Consider the following 23,841-nt stretch of genomic DNA (forward strand, 5'->3'; position numbering starts at 1 on the left):
ATGATGATGATTTCCTTTATTTGTACAGGGACAGTGCACAGCAATACATTGACCTAAAAACAGGAAATATGCATGGTGCCAGGTTATAGCAAAAGATGCTAATTTCCACCTGTGGTCTCTTGACAGGTTGATATTAATCAAAACTAACTGTTTTTTTTTATTTTTTTTTATGGAAATGTATGAGAGAAGAGAACCAGTGAACATAAACTAATACAATACAATCGTAACAGACCTTGCCCCTCAGTTACACCAGTTACTAAAGACTTCCAGGGATTTATCATTTCTCTATCACACACTTGCACCTGTGTCAGCAGTTCCTGCAAGATGAAGACATTGAAGCTATGGACTGGCCCCCCCATTCCCCAGACCTGAATCCGATTGAGCACATCTGGGACATCATGTTTCGCTCCATCCACCAACGTCACATTGCACCACAGACTGTCCAGGAGTTGGCTTTAGTCCAGGTCTGGGATGAGATCCCTCAGTAGACCATCCGCCGTCTCATCAGGAGCATGCCCAGGCATTGTAGGGAGGTCATACAGGAACGTGGAGGCCACACACAATACTGAGCCTCATTTTGACTTGTTTTAAGGACATTACATCAAAGTTGGATCAGCCAGTAGTGTGTTTTTCCACTTTAATTTTGTGTGTGACTCCAAATCCAGGCCTCCATTGGTTAATACATTTTTATTTCCATTGATGATTTTTGTGTGATTTTGTTGTCAGCACATTCAACTTTGTACAGAACAAAGTATTCAAAGTGTTCCCTTTATAGTTTTTTTTAGCAATGTAGATAGATAGACAGACAGACAGACAGACAGACAGACAGACAGACAGACAGACAGACAGACAGACAGACAGACAGACAGACAGACAGACAGACAGACAGACAGACAGACAGACAGACAGACAGACAGATAGATAGATAGATAGATAGATAGATAGATAGATAGATAGATAGATAGATAGATAGATAGATAGATAGATAGATAGATAGATAGATAGATAGATAGATAGATAGATAGATAGATAGATAGATAGATAGATAGATAGATAGATAGATAGATAGATAATGTTGGATTTTTGTATCTTTCCAGTTTGAGATTAGTTTACTTCAGTAAAAGATTTATTTTTTAAAGGCTTTTTACACACATTTTCCAGGGGGGCAATAATCATGGAGGGTGCTGTGTTTATTAATGAGTTGCAGAGTAAGGGAAAGTTTTATAAGCAGCTGGTGCAAGAAAATAAAATCCGTTTTAGAAAGGGAGTGCAAAACGTAACAGTAAATTAAATGCAAAACATGTGCCATGCTTCTTCAAAGACACTGGGGGAGTAGGTGCTGCAAAGCAACACAAAACCACATCTGAGAGAAGCTACTGAACTGAGCAGAGATAAAAAAGCTTTGAATAAGCTATGTATTTACTGCAATGGAATAATAAAACAGACAACCACCAGAACAATAGACAACATGTGTAAGTGAATAATTACATGTGACAATGACAAAGAGATTTGCCCAACCCAACAGCCCAACTGGAGCTTACCGAGCTGTAGAGCATGCCCTCGCCATTCATGGCGATGTAGAAGCCGCTCTTCACCCCTTGGATGGCCACCACTCTCAGACCCACAGGAATAAGATTAAACAGGGCTGCAGGATGGAGCAGATTCAAGCCAAGGCAGGGAGGCACAAAGAGGCAGAGACAAAGTAGAGACATCAGATACAAAAGGACAAAACAGGACAATAGAGTTTGCATTTAACTCTTGTAGACTGTACAAGCTTTGATTTGTGCTTTTTGGCTATCTGTCAGCAATAAATTAAAACGGATAATAGAAACACAACCACACTTCACAGTGAAGCACTGGGTCTAAAGCAGGAATCTGAAACTGCCCGGTGACAGCTAACTTATAGAAGAACAATTACAACCGTAGGGCATCTCGATCACATAAAGAAAGAGAGGTCTTTAGGGAACATTACAGTCAACCGTGGTTCAGTATGGGTGGCTCAGGTTAATTACACTGCACAGCAAAGATACCTAAGGACTATAAAATTATTTTTAAAATATTACAGATGTGGATGAACATGTTTACACCCCTTGTAAAAATGTGTAATAGGCCTTAAAATAAATTATTATTTTGCTGCAGTAGCATAATTCCACAATAGAAAATTTAGAAAAAATCGACCCTTTATTTATTTAAGTAATTATATTAATTAAGGAAAGATAATCCCATTTTAAGGAAAAGCTGTTTTTAACCAAATAATCCATTTTGTATTACACCATTACACTGTAAACATGTAGAATCCTAATGGGACTTTTGAAGGCTCATTTACACTCACGTTTATCCACATAAATAAGCCTACCCGATTCTGAAGTCGTCTTAAAATTATTGCCCTCATGCTTTCAATGCGTTTATTAACTTCGTTGTTAGGCAGTAGAGCGAGGTTCTGACTTAATTTCCAAATTTAGGGAAAACCTTTAGAAAATTGCACACATAGTGACGGTGAAGGAGGAAATCGTAATAATGTATATTCTAAGAAAGAGGCATAAGAAGAGACCCCGCAATAGACAATGTTGGTGCCTTCCCCCCTTTGAACACATTCTGGCACACTGATGGAGAAAAAAAAAGTTCATTTTATCATCGTCTTCATCATCATCTTCCTTCCATTCACCTATCCCCATGTGAGCTATACTATACCACAATGTCCCCACAAATACCCATGGTATTGCTCCATTTATAGGATTTGGCTATCCATCCACTTGCTCCCTGATGACTGACTAAAATAAGCAGAAAATGAAGGCACAAGATGGACAAAAGATTCTGCCTGTATGTGTTTGCATATTTAACATTGAGCAAAAATGGGCCTTGACTGGAACCATATGATTTTGTCAGATGGGAAAACTCATGTGGTGTTCCTCAATGCTCTATTTATGCCCCCTTCTCTTCTTCCTTTACCTACTTCCATTAGGGTCAATTCTCCAAAAACCTGGTATAACGTTTTCATTTTTATGCGGATGACAGTCAGATTTTTACGTCACTAAAAAAGGAAAATGGTTACTCTACGAACCAACTACTTAAATGCATTGCAGATCACGTCCTGGATGTCAATGCATTTCTTACACCTGAACGATAAAAAAACCGAGGTCATGTTGTTTGGGCCCAGAAAAACTGAGGTCATGTTGTTTGGGCCCAGTAATGTCTTCAACATCAGTGTTTACCTTGGTCCTTCTGCATTGTTTTGAACTCTGGAATATAAAGTATCTGTTTCTGACACAGACAGCTACAGACCTGGTCGTAAGACTGGACAGTGATCTTAAGATTGATGCTCAGATTAAATCAGGTCCAGCTTTTTCCAACTGAGACAGTTGGCCAAAGTTAAACAATTTCTGTCATGGCATCATTTTGAGATTTTAATCCATGCTTTAATTACAACTTGTTTATTTTATACAATTATACAATTTTGCGGCTCCTCTACAGTTGGTCCAAAATGCTGCTGCTCATCTTTTAACTGGTTTTACAAAATGAGATCACAGTTCTCCTGTTTTAGCAGCAAATTATTGACGCTCTGGCATTTAAACCGGTTTGAAATGTTGGCATTTCTAGGTGTTGTTGTTTGCTTTTATGTATCTGCTTTCTATTTTACGGGCTGCACGGTGGCGCAGTTGGTAGCACTGTTGCCTTGCAGCAAGAAAGTCCTGGGTTTGATTCCCGGCCTGGGGTCTTTCTGTATGGAGTTTGCATGTTCTCCCCGTGCATGCGTGGGTTCTCACCGGGTACTCCGGCTTCCTCCCACAGTCCAAAGACATGTCTGTTAGGTTAATTGGTCACTCTAAATTGACCTTAGATGAATGAGTGTGTGCATGGTTGTTTGTGTGTTGCCCTGCGATGGACTGGCGATCTGTCCAGGGTGTACCCTGCCTCTCGCCCATAGACAGCTGGAGATAGGCACCAGCTCCCCTGTGGCCCACTATGGGATAAATGGTAGAAAATGACTGACTGACTGGCTTTCTATTTTACATGTTTTATTCTGATTTTGTTTTACTGCTTTTATTTGTTTTATTGTAAGTTAAATTTTGTTTCTTTTTTAGCTCTTTAGGGTGTGTAAAGCACTTTGGCCAACTGAGTTGTATTTTAAAGTGCTATAGAAGTAAAGTTGAGTTGAGATTACACTAATGTTGAGATTTACAGCAACAAACGCTCCAGACGAGTTTGGCGTGAAACAAATGATGAATATGTGGAAAAGCACCTCATACCCTGTATAAAGGATGGCTGAGGAGCTGTAAAACTGTGGGCCTGTTTCTTATCAAAAGGTCATGTGAACCTTGTTTGAGTGCATAGCACCTTGAACTCTCTGAAATACCAGGACATTTGAAATAAAGATCGGGTGGCCTATGTCAAAAAATGGAAAATGGGATGTCACTGGGTCTTTCAACAAGATAATAATCAAGGATATAGGAAATTAAAACAAACATGGTTCGCCAGATGCAATACCAACCTCGTACCAACAACATCTCAGTCCCTAGACCCAAATTCTATACAAAACCTTCAAAATGGGCTAAAGAGAAGACAGCACAAGAGCCTGGACTCTTTGGACAATCTCAAAAGATTTATTTTAACCATCTTTAAACAACTTTCCCATGTCTTCCCTTTAACTTTGTCAGCAAATGTTTCATCTAACAGGTAATCTAACTTTTTGTTTGTGTAGAGTAGGATTTCAATTAGATTGTTCTGACGGACCCCATCCCACCACTGTCATCCTGTTTTTACTCAAATAATGTAGAGCGTTAACTAATCCATGAGGGCTAAGTGTCTTATGTTTAAAGCAGGGAACCTTTAAATTAACAGCTAGACACGTCTGATGGTTAAGAACCACAGTGGTTTAAAAAACTGTTCAAACAGTATTTTGATGTAGGAGCAGGATGTTGATTGTCATTCTTCACCCCTATTTGTCCTCCTGTCTGAACCATGACTTTGATGGACATTGGCCTGGTGAGGGTGTGGGACACACTTTACCTACAGAGAATTCCATACACTGCTGGAATGATTGCTCTGCAAGTGCCGGTGGGCACTATCAGATAAAACTGGCAGGAAAAAGCCGAGATGTGCCAACACAGGTCAGTCCTCTAAGTTGATTCAATTTCAGTCAATAAATATCGACATGCTGCTTTTACCTGCCAATGGTTTAAGGCTGTTCTTCGGCCACTGGAGCATAGATGCACACTGTCCATTCATAAAAAGCCTATAAATCAGCAGAGTGCAACTTTCAATTTCATTTCCCAGCTTCCAGATAATTTTTTTTATTTTCATTTGTACTTTCCATAACCATTAGGTCTTTAAATGACTGGCAGAGCTTGTCAAGGGCACCATTCCCAACCTAGTCTAGCTTGAGAAGGCATAAAATACAGCACGCCACAGGACTATTCTACTATAGTTTTAGTTCATTGTTCTTGCACTAATTTGTCACCTATTGAATTGACAAGAATTGTCATCTGGTCAAAGGTACGGCTTTTCTATTTTCAGCCGTTAATGGATTTCATTATTACAGTGGCACCGTCTCCTCTAAAGAGTATCTGATGACTATCCTGAAGGTGATTCTTTTTCTTTAATACCCTCCCTGACAAAAGAGAGAGGTCTGGGTGGCATGGGAAGCCTTTAAGAGATTGATGGGGATCTTCTGTTATAAAAAAAACAGGAGATAAAACAGATTGAAACACATCAGTAAAGTAAAAATCTTTGAAAACAGCAAATATGCCAACAGAACGGTAATCTTCTTGAAGCAAATCCTGCAGTTAGGCTGTGAACATTATATTTGATGTGAAGGCTGCCAGCACAGCAGGAATCACACGTGCTCAAGTGGTCCAATTGGGTGGAAGGAGCAGCCAATTGGGTGATTTCTGCTGATACAACAAGGTAAGCTGACAAAGAACATCTGAAATCAGAGCCTCTACAGTCAGATACTTCATAAAGTTTACCAACTCCTGAATCCTCTCATCACATGTGGCAAGGTCAAACTGATTTAAAGCATCCCGCTAATCTGGAGACAAACAGATGAGATCAGCAACCACCACTTTCTGCATCTCCACGTCTGCTGAATTCATAATGGAGTTTGTTTCCATCATTCTGGCAGACACTACAAAACAACAACAAAGTTATGAGAATATTGCTAAAAGCAACAACATCTAAGAAATGTATGTCCAGCTATATACAGCTATATACCTTCTCAAAATATTAGCATATTGTGATAAAGTTCATTATTTTCCATAATGTCATGATGAAAATTTAACATTCATATATTTTAGATTCATTGAACACTAACTGAAATATTTTAGGTCTTTTATTGTCTTAATACGGGTGATTTTGGCATACAGCTCATGAAAACCCAAAATTCCTATCTCACAAAATTAGCATATTTCATCCGACCAATAAAAGAAAAGTGTTTTTAATACAAAACACGTCAACCTTCAAATAATCATGTACAGTTATGCACTCAATACTTGGTCAGGAATCCTTTTGCAGAAATGACTGCTTCAATGCGGCGTGGCATGGAGGCAATCAGCCTGTGGCACTGCTGAGGTCTTATGGAGGCCCAGGATGCTTTGATAGCGGCCTTTAGCTCATCCAGAGTGTTGGGTCTTGAGTCTCTCAACGTTCACTTCACAATATCCCACAGATTCTCTATGGGGTTCAGGTCAAGAGAGTTGGCAGGCCAATTGAACACAGTGATACCATGGTCAGTAAACCATTTACCAGTGGTTTTGGCACTGTGAGCAGGTGCCAGGTCGTGCTGAAAAATGAAATCTTCATCTCCATAAAGCTTTTCAGCAGATGGAAGCATGAAGTGCTCCAAAATCTCCTGATAGCTAGCTGCATTGACCCTGCCCTTGATAAAACACAGTGGACCAACACCAGCAGCTGACACGGCACCCCAGACCATCACTGACTGTGGGTACTTGACACTGGACTTCTGGCATTTTGGCATTTCCTTCTCTCCAGTCTTCCTCCAGACTCTGGCACCTTGATTTCCAAATGACATGCAGAATTTGATTTCATCCGAAAAAAGTACTTTGGACCACTGAGCTACAGTCCAGTGCTGCTTCTCTGTAGCCCTGGTCAGGCGCTTCTGCCGCTGTTTCTGGTTCAAAAGTGGCTTGACCTGGGGAATGCGGCACCTGTAGCCCATTTCCTTCACACGCCTGTGCACGGTGGCTCTGGATGTTTCTACTCCAGACTCAGTCCACTGCTTCCGCAGGTCCCCCAAGGTCTGGAATCGGCCCTTCTCCACAATCTTCCTCAGGGTCCGGTCACCTCTTCTCGTTGTGCAGCGTTTTCTGCCACACTTTTTCCTTCCCACAGACTTCCCACTGAGGTGCCTTGATACAGCACTCTGGGAACAGCCTATTTGTTCAGAAATTTCTCTCTGTGTCTTACCCTCTTGCTTGAGGGTGTCAATAGTGGCCTTCTGGACAGCAGTCAGGTCGGCAGTCTTACCCATGATTGGGGTTTTGAGTGATGAACCAGGCTGGGAGTTTTAAAGGCCTCAGGAATCTTTTGCAGGTGTTTAGAGTTAACTCGTTGATTCAGATGATTAGGTTCATAGCTCGTTTAGAGACCCTTTTAATGATATGCTAATTTTGTGAGATAGGAATTTTGGGTTTTTATGAGCTGTATGCCAAAATCATCCGTATTAAGACAATAAAAGACCTGAAATATTTCAGTTAGTGTGCAATGAATCTAAAATATATGAATGTTAAATTTTCATCATTACATTATGGAAAATAATGAACTTTATCACAATATGCTAATATTTTGAGAAGGACCTGTATGTATATCTGACTATACATATAATAGAAACATTTGATTGTAAAATGGGTGCGCCAGTTGATCAATCAACCTGTGACTTATGACAACACTATGCTCCAAGTATTACAATGCTACTCCTTTCTCTAAGGATATTTTGTGATTTTAGCATAAATTGTTTTACCTTTCTTTGGGAGAACTATTGATTAGACACTGTTCTTAACCTTTAAGGGAATTTTGTTTAAAAATGCAAAGGAAAAAGAAAATTGCTACACCTCCTAAGGGTAATAATTGCAATTTGGCTTTTGGTTCACCCCCCTTTATGGCAGGGTGGATTAGATTAAATTTGGGATTTAATCTGGCAATAAATCCTGTTCTTTCAAAACATAAAACATATCTAAAGTTCCTGAATGGATACATGCATCGAAATTAGGTCAGATACTAAAATTAACTGCAAAGTTAATTCAGTTTCAGAATGTGGTCTTACACAAAACACAGCCTCTGGATACAGATGTGCAGCAACTGTCTGGACAGTGAGGTTAACTGAAGTTAAATCAAGTCTCAAGTCATTGCTTACACAGAAGAAACCAGACTGAGTCAAAACATCTAAAATTTTACCTATGTAACAGGATTGATTGTTACTAGCACGAAGATACTGGAGTTATTAATTTGACGAAAGTCTAAAATTGTGAACTCCTGGAATGTCATGAGTTATAATGTTCTCTTAAATATAATCAGTGACATCTGATGTTAGAACTCTGATGTTTTGAGTCATATTGTGACCAGTGACAGCTGGTTTTAAGCTATCAATAATGTGCAGTTGTGGTTTATTCATTCTTATTTATGTACAGTGCAAGCTGTTCATGATAATGCCCACCCAGGGACGCCAATGTTGGGATTATGAATCTGAGAATATTATTTAATATTTAATATTAATATTTTATCAAATAATATTTCGGTCTGTTAAGGGTTGTCCTATGAATACCAGCCCAGTAAGGCGATGGTATTAGGACAAAATAGAAAGGTGAGACGAGTTCTGACATTATTGAACAGCATAAACTCTGCACACACATCGAATGACAATTTCTTAAAATACAAGAATTTATTAACAAAATTATTATTATTAACAAAAATAAGTCAACTCAAAGTCAAACATATTTCAATCAATAAACCCTTTACTATGCTAAAACAATCCAACTAAACTACCAAGCAGAAATAAAGAATAAGGAAGACTAATGGGCTATGTACAATATAAACAAGTTGGTGAGAGATGATTGAAAATCATGACCAAAAGAGTGATGCAACATTACCATGCAATGTTTATGTTTGAGAACCAAGGATTATCTTGAAGAATCTGGAAATGAAGTTAAGTTAGTCTTAGAACCAACTTAGACAACCATTCACAATGCAAGATCAAATAAAACATTATTTTAATAAAATAATGTTTTAAATAATGATCTGCTGAACAAAACAAACCATTGACCATTTCTCAATGGTGTCTAATTAGCTGTCTTCATTTATTAAAATAATATTTAAATAAATATTATTAAGGGAATGGTAAAACATTTAAGGACGTATTTTGGAAAGAGCCAAATCTTTTTGGAGAAATGGGGCTTAATGGTGTTTACTTAGTTATCAGATTTAGTAAAATGATGTTAGGGACACATTATTTACTGGATTGAAAACTAAACCTTTCTGGGTAAATATTATTTGGCAGCAGGCACTGTCCTTACCTGTTAGCAGTTGAACCTAACAAAGACGCTGATAGCTTAGCACCAGAATCAAACACACACCTTTGAAAATACCGTCAATAAAAGGGTTAAAATGCATAAGCGCGGACGGCACGTTAGGATCAATCTTCTCTGTTAAAATCCCCCCTTTAAATAAAGTTTGTCTTAACTTTAAAAACACACAGACAAAGAACACAAAACTGAACATCTGTGCTGCAGATATTCTGCTAGCACCAAGATAGCTGAGTTCAACACAAACAAAACCAAACTTCATAAAATGAAAAACATTTAGATCATTTCAATCTAAATCATTCTATTTCTCTGCTCTGCCCAAACCTAACCTCGTATGAACTGTGGTGAGGAACGTTGTCCAAACAACGATGAAGATTGAAGAGAGCTCTGTGAACAAAGGGTTAGCTTCCAGCTAATCACTGGAGCAGTGGCTGGAAGACGGCTTGTTCTGTCCGCTGACCACACTGCACGTTAACTGCCGTAATGCGGCTACTCGTTCATCCTCCTCTCAGGCAAGGAAAACCGCTTCACTCGGCTTGTAGAGACAACATCTCTGCAGGAACGTCTCTGGGACACCATTTGCTTCTGCAGGCCTCAGAGAGAAAGTCAAGCCAGGCGTGTACCTTAATTCCCATTTTCATGAATGAATTCTGGGTACACAAACAGTTATTCACTCATACTTAACTTGTGCATATGATCGCGTGATCTTATGACACTCTTGGATCCAGTTGAAGAGTTTCTGTCTGTTTACCAGTAAAGAGACATTACCGCGCTGCCTCTCCTATCCCAGTCCCGCAAAGAGGAACAGTGGAAGAGATCGGCTTGTTGGAGAGAGGGCGCTCTTATTCAGACAGTAGCATCGTGGGAAGTCTGCTGCTATCCCCCTTTCCTCAGTTGCTGGAAGTCAGTTAAATGCAATTTATTTTGAAAGTTCCAGAAAAGTGTGTACCGGAGTTTTAATGTTGTTTCCATGGCATACTGCTGAAAAACTCTATTATGTTGGAAATGGGTGAAACCTCTTGGTTCTTTAAGGGTTTATAAGGTGGGCCTGTTTGTTGATGGCAGGAGTGCGGTACCAACTGATGCTGGCTTTAATTGAAATTATATTAACACGAGTTGGCACAAAATGCCAAATCAAGATACTATCAGTAAGATGAAAGATTGTGTCTGTCGATAGTAGAGACAAGCAAGCCTTATCGGTGATTACTGAGCCCGTGCTCCCCTTTTAACAACATAGAAACTCATAAACAGCTGGCAAACAATCAAATAAATTTAGGTTAATTGACAAACAATATGGATTAAGGTGAAAGTATTGGTTGAGGAGTAATGGTAAAGAAATAACTTAAGGTTAGGTAAGACTTTCTTTAGGGATTTCTTTATTTACACACTCTTCAATTCAGATACGAGGTTACTTTTATTTTTGTTGAGAGTATTTTATAGGCTTGTTTTACTGCTGCTCTGAGACTTGATGTTGAAAGGCTGCTGGGTATGGCATGTTACAAAAAGGTTTTTGGTCATCAGTGCTATTTGGAGAGTTAAGGACTAAGACCGCAGGTATCTCATTACCAGCGGTATCTTTCAAGAGTCTTAGAGTGTGCAGTTAATTACTGAGTACGAGTGACTGATTATTCACTGTTCAAATTTGAACACGGCTGTTCATTTAATTAATCATGTTTTAGAGCTATTGCACTCAGTTTGGTGCATACCTTTGCATATATATATATATATATATATATTTATATATATATATATATATATATATATATTTATATATATATATATATACAGGTCCTTCTCAAAATATTAGCATATTGTGATAAAGTTCATTATTTTCCATAATGTCATGATGAAAATTTAACATTCATATACAGGTCCTTCTCAAAATATTAGCATATTGTGATAAAGTTCATTATTTTCCATAATGTAATGATGAAAATTTAACATTCATATATTTTAGATTCATTGCACACTAACTGAAATATTTCAGGTCTTTTATTGTCTTAATACGGATGATTTTGGCATACAGCTCATGAAAACCCAAAATTCCTATCTCACAAAATTAGCATATCATTAAAAGGGTCTCTAAACGAGCTATGAACCTAATCATCTGAATCAACGAGTTAACTCTAAACACCTGTAAAAGATTCCTGAGGCCTTTAAAACTCCCAGCCTGGTTCATCACTCAAAACCCCAATCATGGGTAAGACTGCCAACCTGACTGCTGTCCAGAAGGCCACTATTGACACCCTCAAGCAAGAAGGTAAGACACAGAAAGAAATTTCTGAACGAATAGGCTGTTCCCAGAGTGCTATATCAAGGCACCTCAGTGGGAAGTCTGTGGGAAGGAAAAAGTGTGGCAGAAAACGCTGCACAACGAGAAGAGGTGACCGGACCCTGAGGAAGATTGTGGAGAAGGGCCGATTCCAGACCTTGGGGGACCTGCGGAAGCAGTGGACTGAGTCTGGAGTAGAAACATCCAGAGCCACCGTGCACAGGCGTGTGCAGGAAATGGGCTACAGGTGCCGCATTCCCCAGGTCAAGTCACTTTTGAACCAGAAACAGCAGCAGAAGCGTCTGACCTAGGCTACAGAGAAGCAGCACTGGACTGTTGCTCAGTGGTCCAAAGTACTTTTTTTTGGATGAAAGCAAATTCTGCATGTCATTCGGAAATCAAGGTGCCACAGTCTGGAGGAAGACTGGGGAGAAGGAAATGCCAAAATGCCAGAAGTCCAGTGTCAAGTACCCACAGTCAGTGATGGTCTGGGGTGCCGTGTCAGCTGCTGGTGTTGGTCCACTGTGTTTTATCAAGGGCAGGGTCAATGCAGCTAGCTATCAGGAGATTTTGGAGCACTTCATGCTTCCATCTGCTGAAAAGCTTTATGGAGATGAAGATTTCATTTTTCAGCACGACCTGGCACCTGCTCACAGTGCCAAAACCACTGGTAAATGGTTTACTGACCATGGTATCACTGTGCTCAATTGGCCTGCCAACTCTCCTGACCTGAACCCCATAGAGAATCTGTGGGATATTGTGAAGAGAACGTTGAGAGACTCAAGACCCAACACTCTGGATGAGCTAAAGGCCGCTATCAAAGCATCCTGGGCCTCCATAAGACCTCAGCAGTGCCACAGGCTGATTGCCTCCATGCCACGCCGCATTGAAGCAGTCATTTCTGCCAAAGGATTCCCGACTAAGTATTGAGTGCATAACTGTACATGATTATTTGAAGGTTGACGTTTTTTGTATTAAAAACACTTTTCTTTCATTGGTCGGATGAAATATGCTAATTTTGTGAGATAGGAATTTTGGGTTTTCATGAGCTGTATGCCAAAATCATCCGTATTAAGACAATAAAAGACCTGAAATATTTCAGTTAGTGTGCAATGAATCTAAAATATATGAATGTTAAATTTTCATCATGACATTATGGAAAATAATGAACTTTATCACAATATGCTAATATTTTGAGAAGGACCTGTATTTTAGATTCAATGCACACTAACTGAAATATTTCAGGTCTTTTATTGTCTTAATACGGATGATTTTGGCATACAGCTCATGAAAACCCAAAATTCCTATCTCACAAAATTAGCATATCATTAAAAAGGTCTCTAAACGAGCTATGAACCTAATCATCTGAATCAACGAGTTAACTCTAAACACCTGCAAAAGATTCCTGAGGCCTTTAAAACTCCCAGCCTGGTTCATCACTCAAAACCCCAATCATGGGTAAGACTACCGACCTGACTGCTGTCCAGAAGGCCACTATTGACACCCTCACACCTGCAAAAGATTCCTGAGGCCTTTAAAACTCCCAGCCTGGTTCATCACTCAAAACCCCAATCATGGGTAAGACTACCGACCTGACTGCTGTCCAGAAGGCCACTATTGACACCCTCAAGCAAGAGGTTAAGACACAAAAAGAAATTTCTGAACGAATAGGCTTTTCCCAGAGTGCTGTATCAAGGCACCTCAGTGGGAAGTCTGTGGGAAGGAAAAAGTGTGGTAGAAAACGCTGCACAACGAGAAGAGGTGATCGGACCCTGAGGAAGATTGTGGAGAAGGGCCGATTCCAGACCTTGGGGGACCTGCGGAAGCAGTGGACTGAGTATGGAGTAGAAACATCCAGAGCCATTGTGCACAGGCGTGTGCAGGAAATGGGCTACAGGTGCCGCATTCCCCAGGTCAAGCCACTTTTGTACCAGAAACAGCGGCAGAAGCGCCTGACCTGGGCTACAGAGAAGCAGCACTGGACTGTTGCTCAGTGGTCCAAAGTACTTTTTTCGGATGAAAGCAAATTCTGCATGTCATTCGGAAATCAAGGTGCCAGAGTCTGGAGGAAGACTGGGGAGAAGGAAATGCCAAAATGCCAGAAGTCCAGTGTCAAGTACCCACAGTCAGTGATGGTCTGGGGTGCCGTGTCAGCTGCTGGTGTTGGTCCACTGTGTTTTATCAAGGGGAGGGTCAATGCAGCTAGCTATCAGGAGATTTTGGAGCACTTCATGCTTCCATCTGCTGAAAAGCTTTATGGAGATGAAGATTTCATTTTTCAGCACGACCTGGCACCTGCTCACAGTGCCAAAACCACTGACCTGAACCCCATAGAGAATCTGTGGGATATTGTGAAGAGAACGTTGAAAGACTCAAGACCCAACACTCTGGATGAGCTAAAGGCCGCTATTGAAGCATCCTGGGCCTCCATAATGACCTCAGCAATGCCACAGGCTGATTGCCTCCATGCCACGCCGCATTGAAGCAGTCATTTCTGCAAAAGGATTCCCGACCAAGTATTGAGTGCATAACTGTACATGATTATTTGAAAGTTGACGTTTTTTGTATTAAAAACACTTTTCTTTTATTGGTCGGATGAAATATGCTAATTTTGTGAGATAGGAATTTTGGGTTTTCATGAGCTGTATGCCAAAATCATCCGTATTAAGACAATAAAAGACCTGAAATATTTCAGTTAGTGTGCAATGAATCTAAAATATATGAATGTTAAATTTTCATCATGACATTATGGAAAATAATGAACGTTATCTAAATACAGTGCCTTGCAAAAGAATTCATGACCCTTGAACATTTTCAAATTTGTCAGTCACACACTTTTATGTATTTTCATGGGATCTTATGTGATAGACCAATTCAAAGAAGGGCATAATTGTGAACTGAAAAGAAAATGATACATGGTTTCCAAACTCTTCCCTAATATGCAGCTGCAAATATTTAAGGTTATATCTTCCAGCTGTACATACCAAGAGACTGAAAATGTCCCCTATTCTCTTTGACAAAACAGCTTAAACTCAGATTGCATCAAGAGGCTCTTTGAACACCAACGCTCATGTCTTGGCACAGATTCTTAATTGAATTTAAATTTGGACTTTGACTAGGCCATTGTAACACATGAACATGCTTTGGTCTCAGCTATTCCAAATCCAGAGTCTTCAATAAATTCCTGACAGAGAGAAGTAGCTTTGTGGTCTGTCTCACATAAACAAATGCGTAGTTTTTTTCAAAACTCAACGAGCCTCATAAGATTCAGCCTCATCCATCTGCCCATCAACTGTGACCTGCTTCTCTGTCCCTGTTGAAGAAAAGCAACCCCACAGCATGGTGCTAAAACTATCCCACCACTGAGGGGATGGTATATTTAGGGCGATGTATTGTATTTGTATTCATACACACATAGCCTTCTCCACGTAGGTCAAACAATCTAGTTTTGGTCTCATCTGACCAGAACTTCCATGTCTTTGCTATATCCTCTGAAATGCTTTCGGTGGATGACCATGTTTTAGTAGGTTTACAGTTGTGTCATACACTTTCCATTTTCGGCTGATGGACCGAACAGTGCTCCGTGAGATGTTCACGGCTTAGATGGTATTTTATAACCTAACCCTACTAAAACTACTCCATTAGTTCTTTCACCTTGAACGAGATTGGTTTAGGGGTATCAGAGTAAATCAGAATTTGGTACCCATTACCTTCCACTTCACATTTATTCACTATTTTATGTTCATTATGGTCCATCACACAAAGTTCCGATAAAATACAAAAAGTTTCTGGTTTTAATGCAAAAACGTTCAAGAGGTATCAGTATTTTTGGAAGGCATTATGGTTTAATGACTTAATAATTTATTGCCATTTTGGTGGTTAAAAAAATGAATACATGGAAGAAAAGGTTATATATAATTGGGTTTTCTCAGCTTTTCATCCAGAAACCACATTGAAAATAGTATCAATCTAAATGCACATATCCATATGACATGCACATTTGAAAAAATTATCCTCCATCCACCACCTGCCCCACTTGCCATGCTAGTGAGTGAGATTGTTTGGGAGGTTGTGTGTCACAACAAATAGTTTTGTGCTTTTCTCAGCACAACCATCCATTACAGGAATATAATCAAATAATAATCAAAAAATAAATTGGGTTCGGTCTGAGCTCATGTTATGCAAAGCATTTCAGTTTCATCAGTTTCAACAAGCCTCTGTCTGGAAATAAATTACTGTATTCCATCTGCCAGTGCTGAGAATGCAGCAGGTCAGAAGGTGACGTGGTTCAAGGGTGGGGGTGATCTATTATTCTAATAATCCACCCCAGCAATCAATGGTTCCCTGTAAAGAGCTACATACTAAATCTCCCTGCTCCATTTCTAGCTTTCTAAATCACTCTACAATGCTTTATCTATTATCCATTTTGCTTTTTGTGTTTGTATATTCCACTGAAAATACTTCAAATTTCTCTTGCAACACCTCCGACTTTCTGCTGCTCCTTGTCTTCCTTCAGACTGTGCCTGAGCTTGAGGCATCTCATATAGAGAATTATTCATTGGGCACAAACGGAGAAGGTGGTATTTTTAGTTTGCTATGGCTGAATTATTCACTGCATTCCTCCAGCCAGGGCCAGTGGGACTGCTTAACTAAAGGATTACCTCGAGGTGGGGAAACCCTCTACAATACAATAAAATCCTGCACCAGCCGTGATCTCTAGAATACAATAGAGGTACCTAAAATAACGATAAAGAAGTGCTTCACCTGCACAGATGAAATGCATTATGTCGATTTTGCTCCCTTCTTATGCTGTAATCCTCTTTGGTAGGAAGACCTTTCGTTTGTGCCGTTAGTAGTTTTAACTCCACAAGCTTCCTCATCGTAAAATATAAAGTGACATTTGATGAGGAGAGGTCGTTTTTTTCACCGCATGACTGCCGACATCCTGCAGTTTTGGCTGCAGCTTCCTTCAAGATTGGCAGGATCTTTTAGAGAAGAAAGGTCATGATTAGTTTCCTGACTGGCTTCAGTCCAGACTGGTAGTGTCATCATTATCGCTTTGATGACCGTTCTCTGCTGATATATATTTCTTCCCCAGTACTACATGGGAAGGTCTTTTCAAAGAAAAAGCAAGGAATTTAAGGTAGAAAACAAAAAGCTAAACTAATTTTTTATCGGTTTTTTGCTCCCGTAAAGGCAAACGGTGTCATAGCTTCAGACTGACTATACCTAGGACACATTTTCTTACATGGATCATTACGGAAAGGCATTTGGTCTTAGAACACAGGGTGGTTCCAGAAAGGATCTTTGTGGCAAGAAATAAAAGAGTGAAGGTACAATGGTTTCAAAAAATGTACATTTAACTATCTTAAATGGTTTGAAGCTCAAACAACTAACACAATGTGACACTTACAATAGTGCCTAAAGCAAAACACAAATTATTAAGGAATCAGAAGAAATATTTGAATTATTATAACTGTGAAAAGCACATTTTTGTCAAAATAAAGGGAAAGCTCTCAAACCATTGAATAACCATTTGACACATTTCTTCTCCTGTGATTGCATAACCAGATGCAGGAATGAGGGCATGCTGCACTGTGAACATGACTGAACAATTCCCTTCAAAACAGGTCATTTCAGTAGAGAAAATTCATTTTAGAAAAGTCCTAAACTAATTTTGGAGCATGTTAAGCTGTCTTACATGTATGACTTACATAACAATTATGTTTAAGTACATAAAATGTGGCAAAACATTATATAACTGGCTGACTCACAACTGTTAAAACATTTGGGAGCTGCAGCCTTCAAATGCTTCACTCACTGTTGTCGCTGTTCTCGTCCTTGCTGCCGTCGATGGTCCCATCCGGCTGCATCTGCAGGTAGAATCCCTGCTGGCTGAACAGTCGTGTCACGATGCCTTTCAGCTGTGGCTCTGAAACATACAAACATGCACGCACACAGGCAACACACAGCACACATACACAACCACAACAGCAAAGCCACCGCAGCATCCCCAACAAGAACATGTCAGAACAGAGTCGCATGATTATGAAAAACATTTTACTCACAACACTTTCACAGACAAAGCTATTTCTAATCTACTTGCAATGCTGAAATCGTTACAAATGAATTACAAAGAGAAACCTGAGTATCATCAACAACACTGGCTGTGGAAGATAGAGTGTTAAGGCAACCGTGATTTTATCCCATTTAAGATATTCATAGTTTTTTATTACCTCTACGCAGCACCCCCACTATTAATGGAACCCCTGATGAATGTGTGCAAAAGCTTTAAAGTGTGTTTTTTAGGAGACTTGCTGATCCCAAAATGTTGCTCTCCTAACAGCAAGATTGTTTTAACCTTCCCGACCATCGCCCAAATTGTGCATGGCGAGAAACCAAATCTGTGGCCTTGTCCAGCCTTGTTAATCACAGATTTGTTTTAAAATTTCTAATTGTTGCTCTGACTGTAGATAGAGGCAACTCTATGCAAGTAGCTTTTTTTTCTTAAAATGTAATGTACAAAAATGCTTCAGTTGCACTGATTTGATTAGATTTTTTCCACACTAAATGATGTACCTAAATCAAAGGTTGGGTTTTACAATTGTTGTTGTGGAATTACAATAAATTAACATTTCATTATTTCAAGACTTTTCTATACCAGGGGTTTAAATAATTTATTGTTTAACATCAAAAAATAGATTTTTCTGTAAATACATTTTAGGAAAACTATATTATATTTTTTTAACCTGAAGAAAGACGGCCAATCACTCCAAGGTTTATCTCACCATGACTGAATAAATGACTTAACCTCACAATCCAGCCTCCACAGCTTTCATATGTAAAAGTAACTAACACTAAACATTTCAGGACATTCATTTCAGTCTTACCAGCTGTTGAATCTGCTGCATCACTTATAATAAAAATATAAATGGCTGCACAGGCACTTTAACAACAAGAGAAAATCGATCAAAATGCACTTGTTTTTTCCTTGGTTTAATGCATCTAATGCATAAAAGTGGCTGCTTTATATTATTTGGACATTTAAAAATAATTCTCTAATCATCTAATTTTTACAGGTAGATTGCTTGCATCGACTGGATGAATACACCAGTATTTCTTGATGTTAATAAAGCTGGTTTTTTTCAGTTTATTTTCTTTCCTAACATTACAATGACCCTGAACCAACCTCTATCTTTGAATGGTTGGACGTCTGGCAATTCATCAGATTGCTGCTCAGAGCTCTCCACATTTGAAGTGAGCAGGTGGAGATCAAAATTAGCTCAGAGCAACAAAAGCCTCGAGGCCCCTAGCAATCCCAAGAAAAACTATAGTACAGATGTAGAAAGCTATCCTTATCCAGGAGAAAGTGTACAGCCTGCAGTCTGTTCCCTGTTCAAGAACTTTTGATTTGTATGTTAAAGTAAAACATAGATAGATAAAACCAGTGGTATAGAGCAGAGATTTTGGCTCCTCGCAGGGCAGTGTGTGGGAAAATTATGTTGTTTGTTAAATTTTTTAAGATTATTTCAGTGTTTTTTTTTTTTTTTTTTTTGGTAATGATAACCTAAAAATGGGCAGTGCGCGTAGGCAGTGCGTTAGAGATGAACTGATCAGAATTTTGTGTCTGATCTCTGGATATTGACCAACTGAATTTTCTTTAAGAAATGGAAGATACTAACCATAACATGGTTACAATTTCAAACTGTCTTTAGCATCATATGTTAGTGAATAGTAAGGGAGATGCAGCCACACATCATCACAGTGCCTCCACCAAAAGCTGTTCTGCATTGGGAGGGAAGATTGGGCAAGAACTCAATTCTGCTGCTCAACCCACAAAATAATTTCTCATACCTATGTTAGTTTTCAACTGCATGAGATGTATGACTAAGAATCATTGTTAGAATAAAGATATAATTGAGTTTAGTTCTGGTATATATTGTTTATTATTCTTTTTTTCTGTCATGGACCCAAAGAGAACATGTTTTTGTTTTTGCATGTACCAACTTGAAGTAATGCCATTCATGAACCAGAAAAAGCTACAGACTGTGGGGAATACAGGTACCATCCAAAAATTTAAATATCGTGAAAAAGTTAAATATTTTTTGTCACTCATTTTAGAAAGTGAAACTTATATCCATTCATTACACACAGGGTGAAATATTTCAAGCCTTTATTTCTTGGAATTTTGATGATTATTGTTTACAGATAATGAAAACCGAAAATTCAGTTTATCCACACATTACATTATATATTACAATAAACAAAAGGAAATTTTAAGCAGATATGTCAGGCTTCTGAAAAGTATGTACGTTTCTATTCACGCAATAGCTGGTTGGGGCTTCTTTTGCATGAATTACTGCATCCATGCAGCGTGGCATAAGGTGATCAGCCAGTGGTACTTCTGAGGTATAATTGAAGCCCAGGTTGCATTCAGGTCATCTGCATTGTTAGGTCTGGTGTCTCTCATCTTCCTTCTGTCTCTCATGAACCTTCTGCAGTGTGGGCAGTCCTGCTGAAAAATGAAATTAGCATCTCCATAAAGCTTGTCAGTAGACAGAAGCACAAAGTGCTTACTTCCTGGTAGATGCCTGCATTGATTGTTGGCTTCAGAAAACACAGTGGACCAGCACCATCAGATGACATTGCCCCCCAAACTATCACTGACTGAGGATCCTTCAAACTGGACTTCAAGCAACTTGGATTGTGTCTCTCCACTTTTCCTTCAGACGGTGGGACGTTGATTTACAAATGTAATACAAACTTTACTTTCATCTGAAAACAGGATTTTGAGCAACAGTCTAGCTCTTGTTCTTCTTAGTCTGGGTGAGATGCTTCTGACATCATCTCTGGTTCAGGAGGTGGCTTGACACGAGAATTACAATATTTGTAACTCATTGCAGGATTTGTCTGTGCGAAGTGGCTCTTGATGCACTGACTCCAGCCTTAGTCAACTCCTTTTGAAGCTACCCTAAATTCTTGAATAAATTTTGCTTGACTATCTTCTCAAGGCTTAATTCTGCTGCTGGTGCATCTTTTACCTTCCACTCAACCTTTTATTAATATGCCTGGATACAGAACTCTGTGAACAACCAACTTTATTAGCAATGACCCTCTCTGGCTTACCTGCCTTGTGAAGGGTGTGGATAACTGTCTTCTGGACATCTGTCAAGTCATCAGTCTTCCCCATGATTGTGTCGCCTACTGAACCGGACTGATAGATGGCTCGGGAAACTTTTGCAGGTGTTTTGAGTTAATTAGGTGATTAGGATGTGATCATCAAACTTACTTGACTTGAACATTTTCAGTCTATGTGTAATGAATCTATATATGAGTTTAACATTCTGAAATGAGTGACAAAAAATATTGAACTTTTTCATAATATAATTTTTTCAGAGGTCATAGCTTTTAGTGCTTAGAGTGGTGTTGAGTGTAAGCAGCTACATATTATTGGACCTAGTAGTGCTTACGTATTGTTCACTGATCAAAAGAAAGATTGGATTTGTTTGTTTGTTAGTTTTTAGTTTCAAACTGGCTTATCAATGTTCAGGGCTGATCAAGCTTAAAATTACTTGAATCCAGCCAGCAGCGCATCAGTGTGTAGTTATATTTATATAAGGGTTACTGTAGAGAATCACACTTTATGTTGTGCCATATATCTGACACTATGTCACAAAGTCCCTGCTTTGTGCATGTATTTTCTCCTTCCTGGTAAATCAAGAATGTGGTAGGAATTAACAGATATTTGGGAGCCAGACTGTCCTCCAAGGTCACAAGAGTTGGAGGACATGCAATTAATTTCAGCCTGGCCAGACACAAAGTATCATTAATGATTTAGCAAAAAAAAACATTTTGAGACTTGCAATCTTGAGACAGAAAGACGGTTTTAAGCCAATCCTAATTCAACAGCAATAACAGATGGGATCTGCTCCAAAGCTGATTGCTCTAATAATTACAAGTGTGTGAGATTTATTCATATTGTAAAAAAGGGACAAGTGAATGGAGAGCGGAGCAAGCCAAAATAGTTAGCCAAGTAGTGAACCAGAGCAAGAGTGAGTTCATGTCTGCTCAACTATACATCATCCCTGACCATCAATTCCCAGCTCACCTACCCCTGGGTTATGGCCATCAATTCCTAGGACAGGCCCTTCATCATCCATCATGGGCAGGTTGAGGAGAATGAGTGTGTGTGTTTATGTGTGTGTTAAGCACATGGGAGTGTACATATCAGTAAATCACATGTGATAACTACACTTCCATAAATTACAGCAACAGTGCAGCCCCCTGCAATTGCTGACGGCTCATCAGTTCCACTCATTTAGCAGAGAGTAGGTGTACTGTGCATATGTGTGTCAGGGTGTGTATGCAGGTGCAAACAGATTCCTGCAGCCTGTGTTTGTGCATTAAAAATGACTTCCAATGACAACAAACTTGAGATCATTGTATGAGTGTATGGACCAATAGAACGACAATAAATTTACTTGATACCATTACAGAAGGACAAAAACATTCAGGTACACTGACAAATGGCATCATGACCATGGAATGGTGAATGATCACCTGCTCTGATATCATATTTGACAAGAAAAGACACATCATAGTAATGTACACTAATATAAACACAATGTCAGCCTGTACTCCACTTACACAGTTCTAATCAACACATATTTACAGACACACAACAAGGGACGATCATAAAGACTGACAGACAGAGAGCATGAGACTGAAAGGAAATGAGGGGAGGCAGAAGGAGAGAGAGAACAACAGACGACCTGCTTGAGTAGAGCTTGAGCTGGTACAGGTTAGGGGAAAAGGTTAGAAATTAAGCTTAAAAACTGAAGAAAAAAGCCACACAGAGAGAAGAATGAAGTAGAAGAAAATCAGCGAGGGAGAGGGTCGTCGGCTGTCAGACAGGTGTTGAGGCCCCCAGCCCTTCCATTCCCCGTTTGTTTCCTCTCACAGACACTCAACCCCTAACCACCCACCCCCCCTCCCTGGCCGAGGAGGTTGTCGACATGGGCGCGAGATGGAGTGGAGACAAGGAAAACACAGCAAACACGGATGGAGGCTGAGCTACTGACCTAGCCTGCAGCCCTTATGGGACACCTGTGGAGGTTTCAAGGGTGCATCTTACGAAGGGGGGGAAGGGGAAATAAAAGGAAAAACAACAGTCTTTTAAACAGGCAGAATTCATCAGTTTTCCAGTGTATCTGTTATTTATAGGTAAATATATGGCAATGCATCAGTGCAAATGTAAGGATAATCAAACATCAGAAACACAGCATCTTTGCCTTTCCAGCCTCCCTAATGTCAGGCCAAATTTCAGATCACAAGAATTACCTAGCAGCTTAATGATAACTAGAAGCACGACTAATTTATTTTCAGTAGTTACTAATATTTAAGAAATTTGTGGCTCTTTGGCGGCGTTAAAACTATTGTTTGCTGAATTGCAAGACAACATATTTTAGGACTGTGTGGCTGTAAGGGGAGGGAGAGGGATTGACTGCCTATGTCATTCCCTAATTCTGCCTTAGAAATGTTTGTCTGTCCGTCTCTTCCCTCATCAGTTTGTCTGCGGGACTCTGAGTGGACTGGGCAGTCGTTCATCACACAACAAAACTACTTGGATGGGGGGGTAAGGGGCTAGGGAGCAGAGGGGATTGGAAAGAGGAGGTGGGAGTGTCTGGCACAACTGGGCTGTTATCTGTGCACCACGCACGGCAGAACAAGACTAATCAAAGGGAGAAGGCTGGACCTCTAAGTTTGGTGGGAGAAGAGAAGCGATGAGTACGTCAATATGGATCTCAGTGGCAGAGGGCTATTCCTCTCTTCGCTGCAGTAGAGCTCCCTCTGCAATAAACATTTACCATTAAAAACATTTAATCTCAAAAGAGTCTTGGTGCACTGCAGTGCAGTTTATGTCCCCTCTATCCCCCAATCTACATTAATATTAAAGTAGGCCATTTACAGCAGTTTTTTTTTTTTTTTTTTTGTATATTCAATTTGCCTTTGTATTTGGGTTTGGAATGGGGCAGG

The 23,841-nt window shown here is 39.6% G+C and overlaps 1 protein-coding gene across 5 annotated transcripts in view; it reads right to left on the reverse strand.

The window, feature by feature from the left end:
* The window catches only part of fgf12a (fibroblast growth factor 12a), a 63,530-nt gene that overhangs the window by 20,599 nt on the left and 19,090 nt on the right, over positions 1-23,841 (reverse strand). For 3 of the 5 annotated variants that reach the window (XM_047368753.1, XM_047368752.1, XM_047368751.1), the window contains exons 2-3: positions 17,627-17,737; positions 1,542-1,645 (exon numbers count right to left, since the gene is read on the reverse strand). In XM_047368753.1, the coding sequence (XP_047224709.1) occupies positions 1,542-1,645; positions 17,627-17,737 (215 nt within the window). Of the gene's footprint in view, positions 1-1,541; positions 1,646-16,569; positions 16,719-17,626; positions 17,738-22,886; positions 22,935-23,841 lie in introns of those variants that run through there. The other 2 variants (XM_047368750.1, XM_047368754.1) reach the window with 2 other exon arrangements.

The sequence above is a fragment of the Girardinichthys multiradiatus genome, chromosome 6 (genome assembly GCF_021462225.1).
Source record: "Girardinichthys multiradiatus isolate DD_20200921_A chromosome 6, DD_fGirMul_XY1, whole genome shotgun sequence".
NCBI lineage: Eukaryota > Metazoa > Chordata > Actinopteri > Cyprinodontiformes > Goodeidae > Girardinichthys > Girardinichthys multiradiatus.